The sequence below is a fragment of the Taudactylus pleione genome, unplaced genomic scaffold (assembly GCF_031769625.1).
Source record: "Taudactylus pleione unplaced genomic scaffold, aTauple2 ptg000070l, whole genome shotgun sequence".
NCBI classification, from domain to species: domain Eukaryota; kingdom Metazoa; phylum Chordata; class Amphibia; order Anura; family Myobatrachidae; genus Taudactylus; species Taudactylus pleione.
The window spans coordinates 11,338,132-11,360,212 of record NW_028284472.1 but is presented as its reverse complement, the minus strand read 5'-3'; the positions used below and the strand labels follow the sequence as shown (position 1 = coordinate 11,360,212).

Genomic DNA, 22,081 nt, shown 5'->3' with positions numbered 1-22,081 from the left:
AACACACAAGAAACCATACTCACAGAAATGGGAGACGGAAAACCGGTGACCAGCCACACAGCCCATTTGAAGCCAGGTGCGTCAGGGCGGGCGCCCTGTGGACCCTATGGACTTCGTAGAAACAGAGATAACAAAGGTAAGTTCTTACCATATCTCTTGTTTTCTACTTCAGGGTCCATAGGGGGTCCACAGGGTTGACCTTGGGGATGTCCCAAAGCAGTTCAACTAAGGGCGGGGACGCTCCTGTGCTGAAAGGAGTACCCGGCGCCCAAAGGATGCATCCTGAGTGGCGAAGGTGTCAAACGCATAAAACCTCAAAAACGTCTGAATTGAAGACCAAGTAGCCGCCTTACACAGCTGAACAGCGGAGGCGCCACGTCTAGCAGCCCAAGAGGGACCCACAGAACGAGTGGAATGAGCCTTAACAGAGGCTGGCACAGGTAAACCCTCCTGTGCATAAGCCTCACAAATAACTGAACGAAGCCAACGGGCTAACGTTTGCTTGTTAGCAGGCCAACCCCTCTTGTGAAAACCGAAGAGGACAAACAAAGAATCCGACTTCCTAAGCGAAGCAGTCCGGTCCACGTAGATTCTAAGTGCCCGGACTACATCTAAGGAAGCCTCACCAGCGGAAAGATCAGGTGACTGAAAAGCTGGCACAACAAGTTCCTGATTAATGTGGAACTTTGAGACCACTTTGGGCAAAAACTCAGGACGAGTGCGGAGCACCGCCCTGTCCTGGTGAAAAATCAGAAAAGGGGAGCGACAGGAAAGCGCCCCCAATTCTGAAACCCTCCTGGCAGAAGCAATTGCCAGGAGAAAAATGGTCTTAAACGTCAGCCACTTGAGCTCCACCGACTCAAGCGGCTCAAAAGGAGGACCCTGCAAGACCCGCAGCACCACCGCCAAGTCCCACGGAGCCACCGGAGGCACGAAGGGAGGCTGGATCCTGAGAACACCTTGGAAAAAGGTGTGAACGTCTGGCAGTGTAGCAATCCGTCGCTGAAACCACACGGACAAAGCAGACACATGAACATTCAGAGAGGCCAGGCGTAAGCCGAGGTCCAAACCCGATTGAAGAAACTCCAAGATTCTGGAAACCCGAAACACCTGCGGATCATAGTTTCTGGATTCACACCACTGAAAATAAGTGCGCCACACCCTGTGGTAAATCCGCGCGGAAGCAGGCTTGCGTGCCCTAAGCATGGTACCAATCACCGAACTGGAGAAACCCCTAGACCTCAAGACGGCTGTCTCAAGAGCCACGCCGTCAAAGACAGCCGACCCAGATCCGGGTAAAGGCAGGGCCCTTGAGACAACAGGTCCCGACGCTGAGGAAGAAGGTACGGAGCGTCGATGGAGAGGCACCTCAGATCGGAGTACCAAGGACGTCTGGGCCACGCCGGAGCCACCAGCACGAGCGTGCCGCCGTCCTGCTTGAATTTCCGCAGAACCCGAGGAAGTAAGGATATCGGAGGAAACAGATACGCCAGGTGAAACGTCCATTTCACCGACAGAGCGTCTACCAGACAGGCGCCTGCGTCTCTTGTCCTTGACCCGTTAACGGGCAACTTGTGATTGTGACGGGAGGCCATCAAGTCCAGCTCCGGCAGCCCCCACCTGTCCACGAGCAGCTGAAACACCTCTGGGTGAAGCGACCATTCCCCGGGATGCACGTCGTGACGGCTGAGGAAGTCCGCCTCCCAATTGAGGACTCCGGGAATGAAGACTGCCGAGATCGCTGGAACGTGACACTCCGCCCAAGCAAGAATGCGAGACACCTCCGACATTGCTGCCCGACTGCGAGTTCCCCCTTGGTGGTTGATGTACGCCACCGTGGTGGCGTTGTCGGACTGCACCTGAACCGCCCTTCCGTGAAGAGCGGGGCCAGACGACTGCAGGGCCCTGTACACAGCCCGCAGTTCCAGGATGTTGATGGGGAGAAGTGCTTCTTCCACGGACCAACGACCCTGAAGCGATAATGAGCCGGTCACTGCCCCCCAACCCCGAAGACTGGCATCCGTCGTGAGCAGGACCCAGTCCGGGATCCAAAAGGGGCGCCCCTCGACCAGATGCGCCGTCTGAAGCCACCAAGCCAAAGACTGCCGAACCTCCGGGGACAACACCAGCATCTGAGAGCGGATCCGGTGAGGTAACCCGTTCCATTCCGATAGAATCAGCCCCTGCAGGGGCCGGGAATGGAACTGGGCAAATTCCACCATGTCGAAATGTCGACACCATGGACCCCAGAACTCTCATAGCTGAATGGACCGACAGGCGGCAACTGCTCAGGCAACTGTGTATCCGCAGCTGCAGGGAGGAGACCTTCTCTGGAGTCAGGAAAATCCGTTGCTGACGAGAATCCAGCAGGGCTCCCAAATGAACCATCCGCTGTGATGGAATCAGGGAGGACTTCTTCCAGTTTATCAACCACCCGTGTGCTTGAAGACAAGCAATGGTCAGGTGGAGATGTCGAAGAAGCACCTCCGGGGAGCTCGCCAGCAGCAGAAGATCGTCCAGGTACGGCAACAGACGTAGACCCTGACCCCGAAGGTGGGCAGCCATAACCGCCATCACCTTGGTGAACACCCTCGGAGCCGTGGAAAGGCCAAAAAGCAACGCCCGAAATTGGCAGTGATGGTTCAGGATAGCAAACCTCAGATACCGCTGATGTGCCGGTGCTATGGGCACATGGAGATAGGCGTCCTGGATATCGAGGGAGACCATATAATCCCCGGGTTCCATCGCCAGAATGATGGAACGTAACGTTTCCATCCTGAACCTGGGAACTCTGAGGTATCTGTTCAGAGACTTCAAATTCAGGATAGGGCGATGAGAACCATTGGGTTTCTGTACCAGAAACAGAGTAGAATAGTACCCCGTCCCGCGCTGAGACTGCGGAACGGGAACAATGACCCCTGCTTGTAGCAAGGATTCTATAGCTACCTGAATCTGACCAGCTTTGGTCTTGTCCAGAGAAGGACTCGTACAGAAAAACTGGTGGGGCGGCCTGAACCGAAAAGACGGGGCGTACCCCTGAGAGACTACTTCTCGAACCCAGGCATCCGTGGTGGTATTGTGCCAACACTGGGCGAATTGGAGAAGTCGGCCTCCCACTCTGGGGTCCCCCAGAGAGAGGCCCGTCCCATCAGGCAGCAGGCTTATCCTCCTGCTTGGAAGGGCGCCGAGCACTCCATGCCTGCTTCTTGGGCTTGGGTGCGGCCTTGGTCGCCGAATGTCTCGGGAAGGACTGGCCCTTGGCCTTACCCTGAACCCGAAAGGACCGAAAGGCAGAGCTCCTCACTTTAGCCGGCGCAGAGGCCGAAGGGAGAAAAGCCGACTTGGACTTAGCCAAAGTATCCACTATTTTGTCCAAATCCGGACCAAATAGTAAATCACCATTAAAAGGCAAGGCCTCCAGACCCTTTTTTGAATCTGCATCAGCCCTCCAGGACCTCAGCCACAGGGAGCGCCGAGCAGACACCGCTGCAGCCGACACCCTAGAAGTGAGCAGGCTGGCATCCAAAGACGCTTCCCCAATATAGGAAGCTGCATCCCGCATCTGTCCCACTAACACTCTCTGGATATCCGGAGCCTCATCAGGAAAGGTATCCTCCAAGGCATTGGCCCATGCCTCAATGGCTTTAGCCACCCAGGAGATAGCCATGGACGGGCGAGCCTCCGCCCCGAAAAGAGAATAAATGGACTTTAAACAAGTCTCCACCTTCCTGTCCGTGGGATCCTTCAAAGAGGAGATAGACGGCAATGGCAGCGTCGCGCTTTTGATCAAGCGGGTAACGTGGGAATCCACCGCCGACGGAGTTTCCCATTTCCTGCAATGAGCTTCAGGAAAAGGATAGTTCGCCGCCAACCTCTTCTGTGGATGGAACCTCTTACTAGGTAATTGCCAGGCCGCCGCCATATGATCCGATAATTGATCAGACAGGGGAAACACAGTTGAAGTCACCTTGGCCTTTTTAAAATTAGGAAACTTCGACCTAGGAGCCGGCGCATCATCCTCAACATGTAGGATAGCCCGCACCGCCCTAACTAAGGCTGGAACATTAATGGAGGACTTAGCTTCCACCTCCTGCCCCATGACATCAGAGTCAGAGTCCTCATGGATTTCTCCAGCATCTGAGGAAACTTCCGAGTCCAACAACTGCGCAGCAAGTGAACTCAAAACCGTACGTTTAGACACCCTTGGTGGCACATCACCTTGCAACATGGACTGAAACGCCGAGGATGAAGCCGCCAGACTCTGTACGGAGCTGGATAGAACATCCACCCAAGGCAGAGGAGCCGTCGGAGCAAAACTCTGCAAAGGCACTACAGACTGACGCGTCCCTGGGGAAGACTGCACATACACAGGCAGTCCCGAGTAAGGACCCACAGTCTGGGCCCCGGGGGGAGACCGCAACATTTGTGGAACCCCGGGGAATGGGGGATGGTGGGCTGCGGCAACGCCCTAGAAGGGACCGCTGATGGGACCGATAACCGGTCCGCAATAGACGCCAGCACCTGTGAAAACATCGCCCAAGGAGGGTCCTGTGATACAGGGGGGTTGGAGGGGCCCAGTACCAGCTGGCACCGCCCGCACAGACCATCCTGAGATAAGTCCTCCCCATCAACTCCAGCAGCACAGCGTCTGCAGGAAAATAACACAGGAGCCACAGAGCGCTCAGTCTCCTCATCAGACATGATACCGTAAATCACAAGAAATAGGTATCACCAGAGGAATTACGGTTTTAACACCCGCGCACTCACCAGTATGCGACACAACAGCCCAGATATGGTACTGTGTAGCACACAACAGTATGTGACTGACCCCACAAATACGTGTTTTATATAAGTGAGGGTCTCAGAAAAACGCCCTTCCCCCACACACCTGCGGACCGTAGGAGAAGGAAAGGGATAGTTATAAGCTGACAGCAAGGAGTATAAGTCACAGACAGGCAGCACTAGCAATAGTCACATACAATGCAGAAAAGTTCGTACTCACTGCACCTTCCGCTACAATCAACCGCCCAGATTCAGTGTCTGGGAGGGCTATAGCGCTGTGTACACTGTCCTTTAGCAGGGGAGAGGTACACAGGGGGACCGGTCCACTTGATACCGCCTGGGAGTCTGCGATGTGCCAGTAAAGATGGCCGCCGGAGACCTCAGAGGAGGAGTGGCCGAGAGATAAGAGCAGCTCAGCGACGCCAGACTGCTAGTTGAAAGGCGCGCTGAGCTGAGGGGAGGAGCCGCTAGACAGGGAAGGCTGCCTCCCCTGGCTAGCAATGAACCCCCGGGTTGCCAGTCCCGCTACCAGCCTGATACCCTGGTGGTCTAGCGGACACGTGGGGTATTCCTCAATTGAGGGGGAGCCCGCCGCCGCCGCTAGCGCCTCCGGTCTGTCCCCAGAGACCGGAAGCTTCTGACTGCAAGAAAAGTATCCGCGGGCCGCCGCACGCGGCGACCCGCGGCTTACCTGATCCCCGTCGCGTCCGGCAGCAGTCAAGGGAGTCCCCAGAGCCCGGCTAGTACAGGCACTGGGGTCCCGCCACGATCCCCAGAGCTGTACTGGCGTCGCGGCGCCAGCAGGGAGAAGAAGCGGCAGCGTGGACGTCCTAAAGGACAGTCTGATGCTGTCGCTCTAAAAGTGTAAAAAAAGTAGAAAAAAACAAAAAATTTCTCTTTTAAAATAAAGCTTAGGGGCTGCTCCTGCAGCCCCACTGCGACAGGGTGACCCGACTCCGGCCGGGCACCAACTAAAACTGAGGTGCCTGTGGCCGGGGCGAGGTATAGAGGAGGACGGACCCAAGTGCATCCTGGGAGCAGCAAAGCTTTAACTGCGTGGTGCCCGTGGATCCAGATCCAGCTATACCCCAAGGTCAACCCTGCGGACCCCCTATGGACCCTGAAGTAGAAAATTGTATTTCCACCCCTAGTATTGCAGTACGGTTTGTCCCAGTTACAAACTTGCTTGCTTTTTTCGTTTTGCTCCCCCCTCAGAATCATCCCCCATAATGTACTAAAAGGGAAGGATCACTTTCCAGCAGTGATATATTAAGATATATCCGCTATAATAAAGCTTATACCATTTAGACAGTAGGGTTACCGGTACAGGTATGCAGATCATACAGAAAAACCATTTGGGAAGCAGGGCAGGCGCTACCATCACAAGGCGATATACACATTTGTAGCTCATTTTGGTGTAACACCCTGTGGTGCAATGTGCTATTCAATACCTCTCATTACGTGACCCCCAGTCCTACAGCAGGTCATGTAGTGAGGGGAATCGGTATAAAATACAGCCGGTTCCTAGACCAACGCCAGAAGCCCAAAGGGAGGGTATCCTGACAGCGGCCGGACAGTACTTAAATCCTCTCCTCCTTCTAACCCTCCCTTAGGAGTGCCTAACACCCCCCCCCTCAGTGGTGCCTAACCCTAAGTGCTCCCCAGGTGTGCCTAGCCCTCACCTCCAGGGGGGTGCCTAACCCTAATATTCCCCCAGGAGGTGCCTATCCCCCCCTTCCCCTAGCCTAACTCTCCCTGGGGGGTGCCTAACCCTAAGACCCCTCGGGGGTGTCTAAACCCAACCCTACCCCCGCGGCTACAATCTAACTATCCCCGATTTACCTCGTTCAGGATGCCGGGACTTCGGCGTGGAGCTAAAGATAGGCGTCAAAATGCTGACGACTATCTTTAGTCCCGGGTTGGCCTTCCACTGTCAGGTTTCCGACGGCCGGCATTCTGGGCGACGGTAACTTAAGCGCATCCCATAGTGAGGAGATCCGTAATCGTGTAGAACCGGATGATGGATTGGACGGGATGAGTAATTATCTCACATGGTCAGTTACCTCTGTTGATCGTTTGACAACAATTGAATTAAGAAATGGTGTCTTGCATGATAACTAGGCAGAGAGAGCCCTCAACCTGCTCTAACTGCTACATCCTACCATAGGTACAGACAGAGGGAAGCCAGGAGGATATCAGAGCTGCTCTAGTGACCGGAGCTCTATATGCTGGAATGGTGGCCCATCGCCATGTCCGCGTGATTAGCGGATAATGCAGGAAATCTCCCAATGGTGCCGATCACTTTTACTATAGGTGCAGAAAATCTAATATCTCAGATTCAGAATGGATTCTAAGCCAGTGGGTATTGTACATGGTAGTGCTGGTGAGAAGTGCAAATGTTTCACATTAGACTCATTTGGCGATTGCAGTTACTATGTATATGGTATAAATGGCACTATTCTTGTTATATACCCCAACCAGTGTAACCCTGGAAATACATGTATGCATGGTCGCTGAAAGTCAGCAAACCCTCAAACCCAATGCCCACTGAATGGGCGGCCAGCTTCTCCTGCTACCGTTTCAGAGTCTGCTGCTGGTCTATGATATTACAGCGCGTATGACTTACACGGAGGGGGAGCAGCAGCTGTCGCTCCAACACAGTAACACTAACCGCACCAAATCAGTGACATTATATAATTGTATGTGTTATCACCTACACACATCACTCATTTACTCTTTCAATAAAATGCGATCGGATAACACACCACGTGTCCACCATCTAGCGGCAGGTCTGACCATACACGGACCAGTGAGTACCTCTATTCTCCTGGGGATGGCGATATCCTCGTGTTTCTTCAGCTCCTCAAATGTCCGCAACTCCAGGTTGGCTTGTTCAAACTGATCCCATATCTCGTTCAGCTGTTTGATCAGTCCCATTGTCCGCGACTGGTAGCCGCCCATCAAAATCTTCAACTTTTTCTCCATCTTTGCCGCCCGTTTGGCTTCCGCGGTCATGTGACCCCTGTTAATCTGGGGATAGAATAAATGGCATGTCAGGGATTGGCATCATTTTCATCACCAGTCAGACTAAATCTGCTCACTCAGAACACGGATTACACAGAGCCCTGCAGACCATTCTATCGCCTTGTGGCGTGGTCCCTCTCCATGCCACCGCCCTCACCTAGCCCCCCATGTATGTTCTTTTAAAGCAATTTCTAAAGTTTTAATACCATAAAGTCACAGTCGTAGTTTTAGTTCCATGTTCTAAATAGAGAATGAACACAGTGGTTCTCAATCTACGTTCCCAAGACCCCAAACAGTTCATGTTTTCCAGATCACCCGTGGGTCTTTGGTAACACACCTGTGCACCGGCTAGGTGGCCTGGAAAAATATGAAACCTGTTAGGGGTCCTGGGGACCGCGTTTGGGGAAACACTGCTCTAAGCCAATGGTCAAAAAGACATCCTATAAATTATTATATCATGAAGAACATACCTGGAGCTATATAAATTATTGTAGAACTAAGTTCAAGCAAAGCACTTACCGGCTTCTGGCTGGACCTGTATGCCATGACTTGGACCCACAACCAATGGGAAAAGTGCTACAGGCTATGGTTGCACTCCGTGGTGTCATTTACTGCGCAAAGCAAAGTATTTGGCCTATAATAATAAATCCCTAAGGACCCACATACAAACACGCACTGAAACCTTAGACTGAGGCTCCAAGGATTAAAATCTTCATGCTAAAGGCTAAAATTAAAATTAGCCTCTTACTTTACCAAAGCCACAATGTACGGACTAAGCGTCGCAGACCTGGGAGTGCCCGTGTTTTAGTCAGCAGAAAATGCCCCCGTAAAGCCTACACTGCTGTTTGCAGAAAACAAGGTTTCAGCACAATATTCCCCTCCTGGTGCCGGTCACAGAGGCCTATTCACAGCACCATTGCACAACGAGCGGAGAAGAAATGAATGAGGTTTGCTTGTTCTGTGATATTTTAACGAGGGACTGTACCAACAATGTTCAAGCAAGTATACGGAGCCAAATGAAACAAAGGGCAAAAGTTCACGGTCATACAATTTGAATACTTAAAAAAAAGTACAGATGTAATCAGATTTAAACAGGCTCATGTAAAAGGGGTTTCTGTAGCTACTATATTTGGTTTCTTAGAACACAAAGACAGATATGTTAGATAGGACATGTGAACGGTTCCTGGAGAATCATTTTCCAAACAAGGACTGTATTCTGGAAATAGGGGGGGGGGTAGGAGAGGACCTTGGGACCTGCCTGACGTGCGGCTGTACAACCTGCGCAGAGCACAGGATAGAGACGACAGTCAGGTCTAGAATAGCAAAAGCGAATGTGGTTCATGACGACGACCAGTAAGCCAGGTGCTCGTGCATCTCAAAAAAGGAGTGCAACTCCGCGCGCGCTTATTTTGTGCGAAGTACATCGGGATTTACTGTCAGGTCTCCATCAGGCCCGCTGGTAGCAAATTAATTCATTACAGAGGGGCTCACTCCTAACGGAGGGATAAGAACCACAACCGAGACACTTTGGGGGTCGATTCAATTAAACGCGAGGTGAATAGCCCCGGGATGTAGGTCCTGTAGCTATTCAATTCAACTCGCTGTTTAGTCCGACTATCACGACTTAAGTTGGAGAATGCCAGTTCTCACGACTTATTAACCTGGGTGTTTAGACGAGAGAACCAGCATTCTGCGACTCAAGTGTCGGGCGCGAGGCTGTTAGTACCGCGCTAAGCCGGAAAACAGCCTTTTACCTGGATTCCTGCTCGCACCCTCATTAGTCGCCCTAACAGCGCGCTGAACTTAATATCTCCCGGCGCTACAGACAGTGCGCTTAATTGAATCGTCCTCTTTAAAAAGGAAGAGAAAAATACAGGGGGTTTTTTTTAGGCAAAATAATGAGGATAACGGGAAAGATGATAAATATTTTTGTCAAGACTCAAAACAAAACAAAATAAATGAGTGAATAGCTGGTCAGAAAGGATATCTCCACCAGAACATACAGCAGTCAGGTGTGAATGAATGAAGTGCTCGGACACGACTGTGACAGAAGATAAATGTACAATGCCAGCCCCTCTACTCATTCATAGGGGTCCATTTACTAAGCCGTGGATGGAGATAAGGTGGACGGAGATAAAGCACCAACCAATCAGCTCCTAACTATCATGTTACTGTGTTTGAAAAATGACAGGAGCCGATTGGCTGGTACTTTCTCTCTCTTCAAGGCTTAGTACATAGACCCCATAGTTCCCATTAGCATCTAACGCAGCCGTTGCCAGACACAGAATCCCGGGAATATCTTCCAGATGCCTCCGCAGACCAGACTGTAAGGGTAGGAAACCCACTGGGGTCCTCCTGGATTCCTCTGCCTCGCCATCCATATATAAAGGCATGGGCTCTTCACATGGGTAAGGGGAGAACTGCCCTGGGAACATTCCCCGCTCTGTACGGTGCAGTTTACAATCCATCTTACAGCGTACAGTAAGATGCTGGACAAGAGACCAGCGCCAAGCGTTCATGACTCTCCGTCTCCGGGAGACGCGTCACATTCCTCAGTCAGATACGGAAATAAATAGTATTTTATCCACAAACTTCCTGCTCCACCAAAGAGAAAGGGGAGAGTATTTAACAGCGTTATTGCTTTTTATTTTAAAATATAGTCTGAATTCCCAAACTACTAATTATTCTGCGGTCCCCTATAGTCCTCCTGATTACAGGGATGTGCGAGTGTTTTACAAGTGGACAAAGTATAGAAGAGTGTACGATGGTCGTCTGAAACTCCTCAGTGACGCGGCAGGTAATGTGTTCCAGACTCGTCATAGATTTGGTCTACTGGGGTGGAGTGACCAGGAGAACAAGTGACCAAATCCCAGATAGTTCGAGTGTAGTAGGTATTACCACCGGCCGCATGGTCGGCGGTTCAAATCCTGACAGCAGAAGCCCGACAGGGTTGAAGATCCCGAACGTCAAGATGTAAGAATTAACCCTATTCTACTCCCTAACCCTCCCTTAGGGGTGCCTAACCCTAACCCCCCCCCCCCCCCCCCAAGTGCCTGAACCTAACCCCCCCTTCCCCGCAGCCTAACCCTAAGTGTCCCGGGGGGGGGGTGCCTAACTAACCTCCCCCCGGGGGTGCCTAAACCCCCCCATTCCCTTACCCTAACCTCCTGGGGGGTGCCTAACCCTAAGTTCCCCCTGGAGCACCCTAACCTAACCCTCCCCCCCCCGCGGCTGTCCGCACCCGGCTTACCTTCGATCGGTGAGCCAGGTGTCGGGCTCCCGGCGTAGGTCTAATGACAGGCGTCGGGATTTCGACGCCTGTCATTAGTACCACGCTGGGATTAGAAAGTCGGGAAGCCGGCGGTCGGAATTCAGACCGTCGGCTTCCTCACTACATCCCGTAGTTTCCATGTCAAAGTTTTCTATGCGTCCAGAAAACCTCAGCTGTAATTTGTGAAACATGCAAGCAGGACATTGCTTTGATATGGATCCTCTGAAGGCAAGGCCCCCATCATGCAGCATGCCAATTATTACATGGCTTTGTTTAGGCAAAATCGTGGGTGTGGCTTTACTTGGGGATTAAATAAATTTTTAAAATTTAAAAGCACACGTACACATCATACTAATCAAGAACAGCAATTCTGCACCCGGCATATAACTGCCACTCCCTCAAACAGCAAATGGCCGCAATCATCAAAACCAGCAAACATTAGAGGACTATATTCTTAGGCTAGAACATTGGGATGTATCCACTTACGGATATGTAATATGTTCAGAGACGGTGTAGGTCCAGCTCTAATAGACACATGGTGAACCCAAACATCCCCCTCCCAACAGCCAGCATGACTATATACAGGTGTCACTGACAGTACACTAAACACAGTTAACACAAATACTTCACCCTAATGTTAATAATGACCTCATAACGAAGACTAGGTACCCACCTGAACACCTTGTAAGTGGACCGATTTTGCATCCATTCCCTTGAGGCCAGAACATACACGATATTGAGCGTACACACTGTCCAATATCCCATGCGACCGAACGATATATTGTATTGGTTGATCGTATAAGATTTATCGCTGCTCCCGTACACACTACAACGATCACTGGCAACAGAAGACGTCAAAATTGGCCAGATAGGGCAGACATCGTCTGGTCGTCCGTACATACTACACGGTTCGCACCTAATCACAATGCAATATCTTTAGGTTGGTCTTGTAGTACGGGTACGCACTAGTTGATATGCATGATTTGTCGTGCCGATAGCAGCCAAATGTGTGCCGGCCTAAGCAATGTTGGTTTTGGTGATGGAGACCATCATGGTAGAAGATCTAGTAAATGGACTCTAAAGACACCATGCATAAAACCTACTGTGCTGCCATTTTCCCGTAGACTAGCTTTGCCTGGGAAACAAAAAAAAAAAAAAAAGTGGCTCCTACACGAACACCAAACCTTTAGTCTGCCCTCCGGTGAAAAAATTGGGAAGCAGATGAAGATTAATTGGTGACCTGCTACTTATCAGCTTCCGAGACCCCAGCGCCACTTTCTATTACCGCGGTATTACTCTGGGATCGGTAGATCGCCCATTCCTAGAGCCTCCAGAACATGCTTTCTAAATGTTCTAGACAGAGATTAGCATTGATATCAGCTCTAAGAGCTCCTAATGCTCCTGTATATGGCTACCCACAGAATAGTGCAGCGACCACCACCTCCGCTGTCACCATATAGCACCCAGTATGCCTAATTAATATATGTGACAATGTCAGAGGAAGGTCACGGACAACCATCAAAGTAATGAAATATACTCCTCTCACCCAATGACAAAATAATCCCAGAACAGAAGTATCACACAGCACATAAAAAAAAAAAAACTTTGCTCCACAGAAAACGCCCCAGTCTCTGGTATAAAGGCTGATTGGTTCTGACAGGTCGGTGGGGTGCATGATTTTACCGTGTACGTTTGCGTATATGTGCCAGCTCGGAGTCTCCATGCAGCCAAATTAATAATCACTCCCAGTGCCAACATCCTAAATCCTCTGCAGGAGAACCCAGTCCGCTCACTGTCAATCAATACGAGCCAGTCTCAGGGGCCCGGAGTGATTAATGAAAGAGACGCTTGCCCAGAGAGCACTGATAGAAACCAGAGCACATCGTAGTTTGCCAGCTGACTTTAAATAAAAAAAGGAGGATGTTGCTGTGGAACGCCTGTAATTGGCGATGACTGCCATCTTGGCTCCCTGTATAGCAAGTATTGCTTCCTACCAAATCTATCACTTACTAAACAAGTATCTTCATACGGAACACTCACGGTTGTGAGAGTAATGATCTATCAGATAATAACAGCTGTTCCTCATTAGAGAGGAGTTTATTGTTGCCTGCGATGTATAGTAATGCATTAAAGCCTGTAGCTTACAACACCCTGTGCTAGTGTCTTTGGGGGAGGGAGATATACTAAGCCTTGAAAAGTGATACAAAGGAGAGTGATAAAGTACCAACCAATCAGCTCCTAACTGCCATATTTACAAACAGCCTGTAACATGACAGTTAGGAGCTGAATGGTTGATACTTTATCACTCTCCACTTTTCAAGGCTTAGTACATCTCCAATTTTGTGTCTTAATTCAGAGGTGCAGTCCTGTGAATACTTTAATATGATAGAGAAGTGTGCATATAAAATATAGCCATATACAGGGAGAGCAGCAATGTAATGAGTCACATGACTTATTGTTGAAGTGTTCTGTGATGTAATGTTATACGCAGTAGTCTGTGAAGGAGAAAATTACCTACACAAGGAATGTACTTTGTTCTAAACTGAAACCTGTATTCCAGGGAATAATGATCCACCGCTGGTAATAAGTCAACTTACTTTTTTTTTTTTTCTTTACAGTTAGGACGATATATTATTTCCATTACCTTCTTCATTTCGGTTGGCGTAATGGGTAGGACAACTCAGGTGTTCAATTCCTGACCAAGGAACTATCTGTGTGGGGTTTGTATATTCTCCCCATGTTTGTGTGGGTTTCCTCCCATAATCCAAAAAACATACTGGCACGTTAATTGGCTTTTACCAAAAGAGTAACCCTAGTGTACATGTGTGACAGGGAATATAGATTGCCAGCTCCACTGGGGCAGGAGCGGATGTGCATGACTGAAATATGCTCTGTAAAAAGCACTTTAAAAATGTTTTCCATTACACAACTAATATAGTCCTGTCTCCCGGGGCAGATTTTTCTTGTCCATGAGCAGGATGATGACGCGATCAAGATAGCTATCTGTATACACATAGTGCTTGCGCCAAAAATAATAGGAAAGAACACACATGAAAGTTTGCAAGTGGATGCACTGCGGTCAGTGGAGTCTAACTTGAGTATGTCGCAAGGGGAGGAGTTATTTACCCTTGGACCGGACACTTCCACTTAGCTGCAACGAAAGGTTGCAGAGCGACAGTTAAATATATAGAAATTAAATAGATTCCGAATGCAGTTCCGTAGAACATTAGTGCCACCTGCTGGTAAAACGAGAGAACACACGGAAATATGCACGATTTAGAGTTACAGGTAAATATTGCAACAAGATTAATGCGTTTACGTACATACAGTACACAATGGACTAAACTACAATACTCAGTTACAGCAGAGCACTGCAGGGATGTCATGACGTCATAACCTTATAATTGTAGGGGATCAATTATTACTTCTAATGAGCAAATCAACCCAGTATTTTGGCTTTTGTTGCTTTTTTTTTACTGTTGGTTTGTTTCTGTAATAGATCAAACATATAAAAGGTGTTTAAAAATGGCAAAATAAAGAAAATCACGTGATAGACTATAGCTAAAATATATACAAGTTTTATAGCTCAATGTTAAAACAATCACCTTGTAGTTGCCAAAAAATATGGTCTGAAAAAGTCACCTACACCCAGTATAAAATGGGTTTGTGTAGGCAAAGGATGGGGATTCTCTGCTCTTTACGCCACATCTCGAGCCTCAAGGCAGTGCCACAGCTTTCTGCTACAAGGAGAGGGCACGGGACACAAATTTATTTATTTATTACCAGTTATTTATATAGCGCACACATATTCCGCAGCACTTTACAGAGACTATTTGGCCATACACATCAGTCCCTGCCCCAATGGAGCTTACAGTCTATATTCCCTACCGCATGCTCACAAACATACACACTACGGTTAATTTGTGTTGGGAGCCAATTAACCTACCAGTATATTTTTGGAGTGTGGGAGGAAACCGGAGTACCCGGAGGAAACCCACGCAAGCACAGGGAGAATATACAAACTCCGCACAGTTAGGGCCGCAGTGGGTACCGAACCCACGACCTCAGTGCTGCGAGGCAGCAATGCTAACCATTACACCATCTGTGCTGCCCGCAAATGAAACATACTAGCATTGTAGTTGGAGGGCAGTTTAAAAATATACAGGTAGGCAAGACCAACGTTATCTTGTACCAGATAGTACTGGGTGCAGTGGCGGACTATAACATAGGGCCAGATGGAGAGACCATAGCAGAGGTGACGGTCGGACACGGTCTCCACCCCAACTACACTTTGCAGAGCTGGAGCAAACAAAATGGGACAGACGACCGCACGACCCAAATGCAGAACTGGAACCCCCAGTCTCACCAGCCCTCACATTTGCAGAGATCGCCCATTTGTTTGGCATATATGCTGATTGCATCTCCCAGGCTCTCTTCTTATGAAAACTGTACAGCGAGAATTCTTGCTCATACACAATCTTGTATTATTCCACCTTATGTTATGACCCAACAAAGTCTTTTTCATATTTTGCACAGATGACTGGACAAGCATTACACAGATAAACGCAGAATCTGTATGACTAATACCAGGCAGCTTTTATAGGGCTACATGTTCCGCCGTACTGATGTGATGCCATGGGCTTTGTAGTTCTACAACCAGAAAGCCGCAGGTTACTTCGCTTATAGAGCAGTGTGACCACTCTCCATTTCATCTCAGGCCGGAGGCATACCAGAGCCAGCACTTAGCATTAGAGGCGCAGCTTCTCTCTCTTACCAGAGCGGATGCACATGGTGGGAGAATACTTTATTATATATTTAGCCTAGAGCTGGATAAACCCTCTAATAAACAAGCACCATACTTCTGCCAGTTACAGCCACTGTATTGGCGTGTGCACTAAAGGTATCAGGAGGTACAGTGTCCCCCAGTCACCTCTTCTCCACGCGAGGCAGCGCAGAATCAGATGTATATCCCTGCAGCATACATGGATAATTTGGTTTATTAGCAAAGTGTGCAGGAGTACTCACCTCTAGTCTTTTCTCAAGGGAATCTATTCTGTCCTTCTTGCTGGCCAGGTTAGCCCGGGTGTAACGTCCCTGTCCAGGGAGATACAGCACCTGACTGTAACACTCCTCCCACACCTGGTTGTAGGCATCAGTGGACAGGTCTCCGTGGCCCATACCTTGCTTCACCACTTCCATCTCCTGCTGGAGGAGCTCCTCAGCCTGAACACAAACATATATATAGGAATTAACAGCGGGCAACAAGCAGCCATCGCACATAGATATCCTAGCGTTATGGACAGATTAACTCAGTGTGTACTTACACACAGGGGAGATATCCATTCATTCACTAGTAGCACTGATGTCACCAGTTCCCGACACCTGTGATGTCATCACTTAGTGCCTGACACCCGTGATGTCACCGCCTCCTAGTGAACGGACAGGCTGCAGAGGGCGCATGGTCTTACCTCACAAACTGTGAGCTGGCGATGAGTTCACTTTAAATACTCCTATATATGTTCAATAAAATACACCATAAAGGCAAAGTATAGGGTGGAGCACTTTTGCAGAGGGGCACTTGTGACACGGTTTGGAGCATCTGATTGCTGGGCTGAGGTGCTATGGCGGTAAGCAGGAAACCACAGACTGTGAATTACACAATACAGGGAGCAAGGTCCTCAGCAGCACTAAGTAGCTCAAGGTTTTGGTGTCAAACTCCCCTCTACATATGTGCAAGCTGCTATATTCTGTATTTCTCAGGGCCTGTGTGACCTGCCAGACTGTATGACCAATAGCAAATGAAATATCTACGCATAAAATGCGATAAAGCCGTGCCCTCACTGGCCACGTCGCCGTAGCAGAGGGAATACGCGCTCGCCTTATACAGCTTTTGAAGAAAGTCTTATTACACCATGGGGCAATACCGCGGCTTCATGCCAGAACAGCTTTAAAGAAATAATAAAATAGGATTTTAGAATTAAACTTTTCAAACGCGATGTGCCATTACGCTCCGAGCGTCGGGCGGGCAGTGCTTAAAGCACGGCTGTTATGTCAGTGACACCCCCTGGCCTTTACAGCAGGAGGAGCAAAGGTCAGACACCTAATATGCCTAAAATATTACTTACAGTCATTACTATGGGCTACCAATGGTGCAGATACATTAATTTATCCACCCATGTTCTAGTGAAGCCAGTAGCAAATATTACTAGGTCTAATGCAATTTGTGGCAGATTTGTTAAGATGCCCCAACCAAGTCACAACCATGAGGGGTGAAGGCAATTCTTATTTCTACTTTATTCAAGGCCTTGTTCACTGAATGGAAAAGAAAGATAACGATTTTAAGAAAGTCCCCGATGACAACGCATTCACTAAGTGACACACATGTATTAAGTAGCAAAGATCCACTAAACCCTAAAATGTTCAGATAGGACCATAAAAGGTAAAAACACACTGTTCAGTGATACCCGCATTATCCACTGCAGCTCCCTTCCCAAGGACAGTAATACCCCCTGCTCCATCACAGATTGCTGCAACTCCCCCCCCTACATCTATACAGTCTTGATGGAATTGGATTTAGACAGAGCGTTGCTTTGCCGCCACTGGTTCCATCCCGTGTATGAATGACCCAGGGCACAATAACCGACAGCTAGGGAGACTCTACATTAGGGACTCACCTCCCTGCTGCAGGTAGAGCATGGTAGAGGCATTTAGTGAGGTTTCCCAGTGGAACACCTGTATGTGTTTGTATATATTACAGTAGCTGCATTAGCAGTATAATAAAACACTAAGCCCCACGGACCCGCGTCCCCAGGCCAGTGAGGTGGAACATTATCAGGTGTCACACTTACATTTCTTAGCTCCTCTTTGGAATACTTCTCATATGGAACCTGCTCTAAAAACGCCACATGTTCTGTATTGGTGGATACGGAGCCGGGAACTTTCCCCTTCCTACTCCCAGCGCCGTCGCCGTACGGGTGATGGAGAGAGTCGTAGTGCAGCATGGTGATGATTTCCTTCTTGATCATCTCTTCGCTTTTCTGCAGATCTGTGAGTGGCGGCTCCACGTTTATAGGCCTCAATATGGTCTCATTTACCTACAGGGCAGACAGTCATTAATCTACAGCAGGAGACATATATGCAGAGAACATGATAAGTGTGCAGTGCTCTGGAAACTCTTTGTCCACTTTCCTGGATTGCGGAGTTCCCCTTCCTGGCTCATCATTTCTCAGCACATTGGAGGTCCCTGTAGAGATCACCAAGAGGGGCCTGAGGGACACGCTGGCAGGACACAGAAGCCCCTCACTCAGCCACGTTCCCTCCAACATAACCAAAGTCCCAGAACTAAAACTTACCTCGCTGGGACCCTGAAGCAAACGCATTGTGGTTCCAGGAAGGACTCACATAATACAGGTAAGTGGATAAGATGGGTGGAGATCCCTATTTTATAAACGTTACCAGAAAACAGGGCATTCATAACAAAAACTAATTCTAATCTAAAAACAGAATTCATTTATAAATATTTTGAGTATATATTAACATTACTTAATACTCATCATTTACTTGTTATAATAATATTGAGCAGATTGCAAAAGATACTGGCTGGGGATTGTAGTGCCCCAATAGGTGGAGATGCCCCGGTTGCCTTTAATGCAAGATACAGAGAGCTTCCATCGTGCCATATACAGTAGTAGACTGTTCCTCACACACATACACATAGAGCTATTTAAGCTGCTTCGGTTGAGTACTCAGACACTGCAGTTATTGGGTAACGGCTCCCGGCTTACTTCTGAGGGTCTCGGCAAGTCCTTCTGCACCGCTGTATGTCTCTGCTTCAGCTCTCGCGCCCGCTGCGCGTCTCTAATGGCCTATAGGTGGAGAACAAATCAAAGGGAAAATGTCATTTCCATCAGTATGAACAGCCCGGACTCCATAGATTTTCATGTAATGGGTGGCATATTTCACGTATCAGTAACTTCAATGTTTTAATACAGGTTGGAGCGACTGAGAAATCATTCACTGACTGACGAAACTAGGACTTTTGTTGTTTTTTTAAATCAACATTTTCATATTCTCATTTCAAAACTATGAGGGGGGGAACCGGAGTACTGTAATGCTGCACCACTACTCTCTATACTGTGTACACTTATTTACATCATTCACATTTCATACTATGACCCTGGGAGAGGAGGGGGGGAACCGGAGTACTGTAATGCTGCACCACTACTCTCTATACTGTGTACACTTATTTACATCATTCACATTTCATACTATGACCCTGGGGGAGGAGGGAGGAACCGGAGTACTGTAATGCTGCACCACTACTCTCTATACTGTGTACACTTATTTACATCATTCACATTTCATACTATGACCCTGGGGGAGGAGGGGGGGAACCGGAGTACTGTAATGCTGCACCACTACTCTCTATGCTGTGTACACTTATTTACATCATTCACATTTCATACTATGACCCTGGGGGAGGGGGGGGGGGGAACCGGAGTACTGTAATGCTGCACCACTACTCTCTATACTGTGTACACTTATTTACATCATTCACATTTCATACTATGACCCTGGGGGAACCGGAGTACTGTAATGCTGCACCACTACTCTCTATACTGTGTACACTTATTTACATCATTCACATTTCATACTATGACCCTGGGGGAGGAGGGGGGGAACCGGAGTACTGTAATGCTGCACCACTACTCTCTATACTGTGTACACTTATTTACATCATTCACATTTCATACTATGACCCTGGGGGAGGAGGGGGGGAACCGGAGTACTGTAATGCTGCACCACTACTCTCTATACTGTGTACACTTATTTACATCATTCACATTTCATACTATGACCCTGGGGGAGGGGGGGGGGAAACCGGAGTACTGTAATGCTGCACCACTACTCTCTATGCTGTGTACACTTATTTACATCATTCACATTTCATACTATGACCCTGGGGGAGGGGGGGGGGGGGAACCGGAGTACTGTAATGCTGCACCACTACTCTCTATACTGTGTACACTTATTTACATCATTCACATTTCATACTATGACCCTGGGGGAACCGGAGTACTGTAATGCTGCACCACTACTCTCTATACTGTGTACACTTATTTACATCATTCACATTTCATACTATGACCCTGGGGGAGGGGGGGGGGGAAACCGGAGTACTGTAATGCTGCACCACTACTCTCTATGCTGTGTACACTTATTTACATCATTCACATTTCATACTATGACCCTGGGGGAGGGGGGGGGGGGGGACCGGAGTACTGTAATGCTGCACCACTACTCTCTATACTGTGTACACTTATTTACATCATTCACATTTCATACTATGACCCTGGGGGAACCGGAGTACTGTAATGCTGCACCACTACTCTCTATACTGTGTACACTTATTTACATCATTCACATTTCATACTATGACCCTGGGGGAGGGGGGGGGGGAAACCGGAGTACTGTAATGCTGCACCACTACTCTCTATGCTGTGTACACTTATTTACATCATTCACATTTCATACTATGACCCTGGGGGAGGAGGGAGGAACCGGAGTACTGTAATGCTGCACCACTACTCTCTATACTGTGTACACTTATTTACATCATTCACATTTCATACTATGACCCCGGGGGAGGAGGGGGGGAACCGGAGTACTGTAATGCTGCACCACTACTCTCTATACTGTGTACACTTATTTACATCATTCACATTTCATACTATGACCCTGGGGGAGGAGGGGGGGAACCGGAGTACTGTAATGCTGCACCACTACTCTCTATACTGTGTACACTTATTTACATCATTCACATTTCATACTATGACCCTGGGGGAGGGGGGGGGGAAACCGGAGTACTGTAATGCTGCACCACTACTCTCTATGCTGTGTACACTTATTTACATCATTCACATTTCATACTATGACCCTGGGGGAGGGGGGGGGGGGGAACCGGAGTACTGTAATGCTGCACCACTACTCTCTATACTGTGTACACTTATTTACATCATTCACATTTCATACTATGACCCTGGGGGAACCGGAGTACTGTAATGCTGCACCACTACTCTCTATACTGTGTACACTTATTTACATCATTCACATTTCATACTATGACCCTGGGGGAGGGGGGGGGGGAAACCGGAGTACTGTAATGCTGCACCACTACTCTCTATGCTGTGTACACTTATTTACATCATTCACATTTCATACTATGACCCTGGGGGAGAGGGGGGGGGGGAACCGGAGTACTGTAATGCTGCACCACTACTCTCTATACTGTGTACACTTATTTACATCATTCACATTTCATACTATGACCCTGGGGGAACCGGAGTACTGTAATGCTGCACCACTACTCTCTATACTGTGTACACTTATTTACATCATTCACATTTCATACTATGACCCTGGGGGAGGGGGGGGGGGGAAACCGGAGTACTGTAATGCTGCACCACTACTCTCTATACTGTGTACACTTATTTACATCATTCACATTTCATACTATGACCCTGGGAGAGGAGAGGGGGAACCGGAGTACTGTAATGCTGCACCACTACTCTCTATGCTGTGTACACTTATTTACATCATTCACATTTCATACTATGACCCTGGGGGAGGGGGGGGGGAAACCGGAGTACTGTAATGCTGCACCACTACTCTCTATACTGTGTACACTTATTTACATCATTCACATTTCATACTATGACCCTGGGGGAGGGGGGGGGGGAACCGGAGTACTGTAATGCTGCACCACTACTCTCTATTCTGTGTACACTTATTTACATCATTCACATTTCATACTATGACCCTGGAGGAGGAGGGGGGAAACCGGAGTACTGTAATGCTGCACCACTACTCTATGTACTGTGTACACTTATTTACATCATTCACATTTCATACTATGACCCTGGGGGAACCGGAGTACTGTAATGCTGCACCACTACTCTCTATACTGTGTACACTTATTTACATCATTCACATTTCATACTATGA

At 48.5% G+C, this 22,081-nt stretch overlaps 1 protein-coding gene across 1 annotated transcript in view; it reads right to left on the bottom strand.

The window, feature by feature from the left end:
* CDC5L (cell division cycle 5 like) overlaps nucleotides 1-22,081 on the bottom strand; it is an 88,516-nt gene that overhangs the window by 2,125 nt on the left and 64,310 nt on the right. Inside the window, exons 12-15 of the mRNA XM_088467255.1 lie at nucleotides 18,862-18,942; nucleotides 17,926-18,171; nucleotides 16,103-16,300; nucleotides 7,600-7,812 (exon numbers count right to left, since the gene is read on the bottom strand). Coding sequence (XP_088323381.1) covers nucleotides 7,600-7,812; nucleotides 16,103-16,300; nucleotides 17,926-18,171; nucleotides 18,862-18,942 — 738 coding nt within the window. The remainder of the gene's footprint in view (nucleotides 1-7,599; nucleotides 7,813-16,102; nucleotides 16,301-17,925; nucleotides 18,172-18,861; nucleotides 18,943-22,081) is intronic.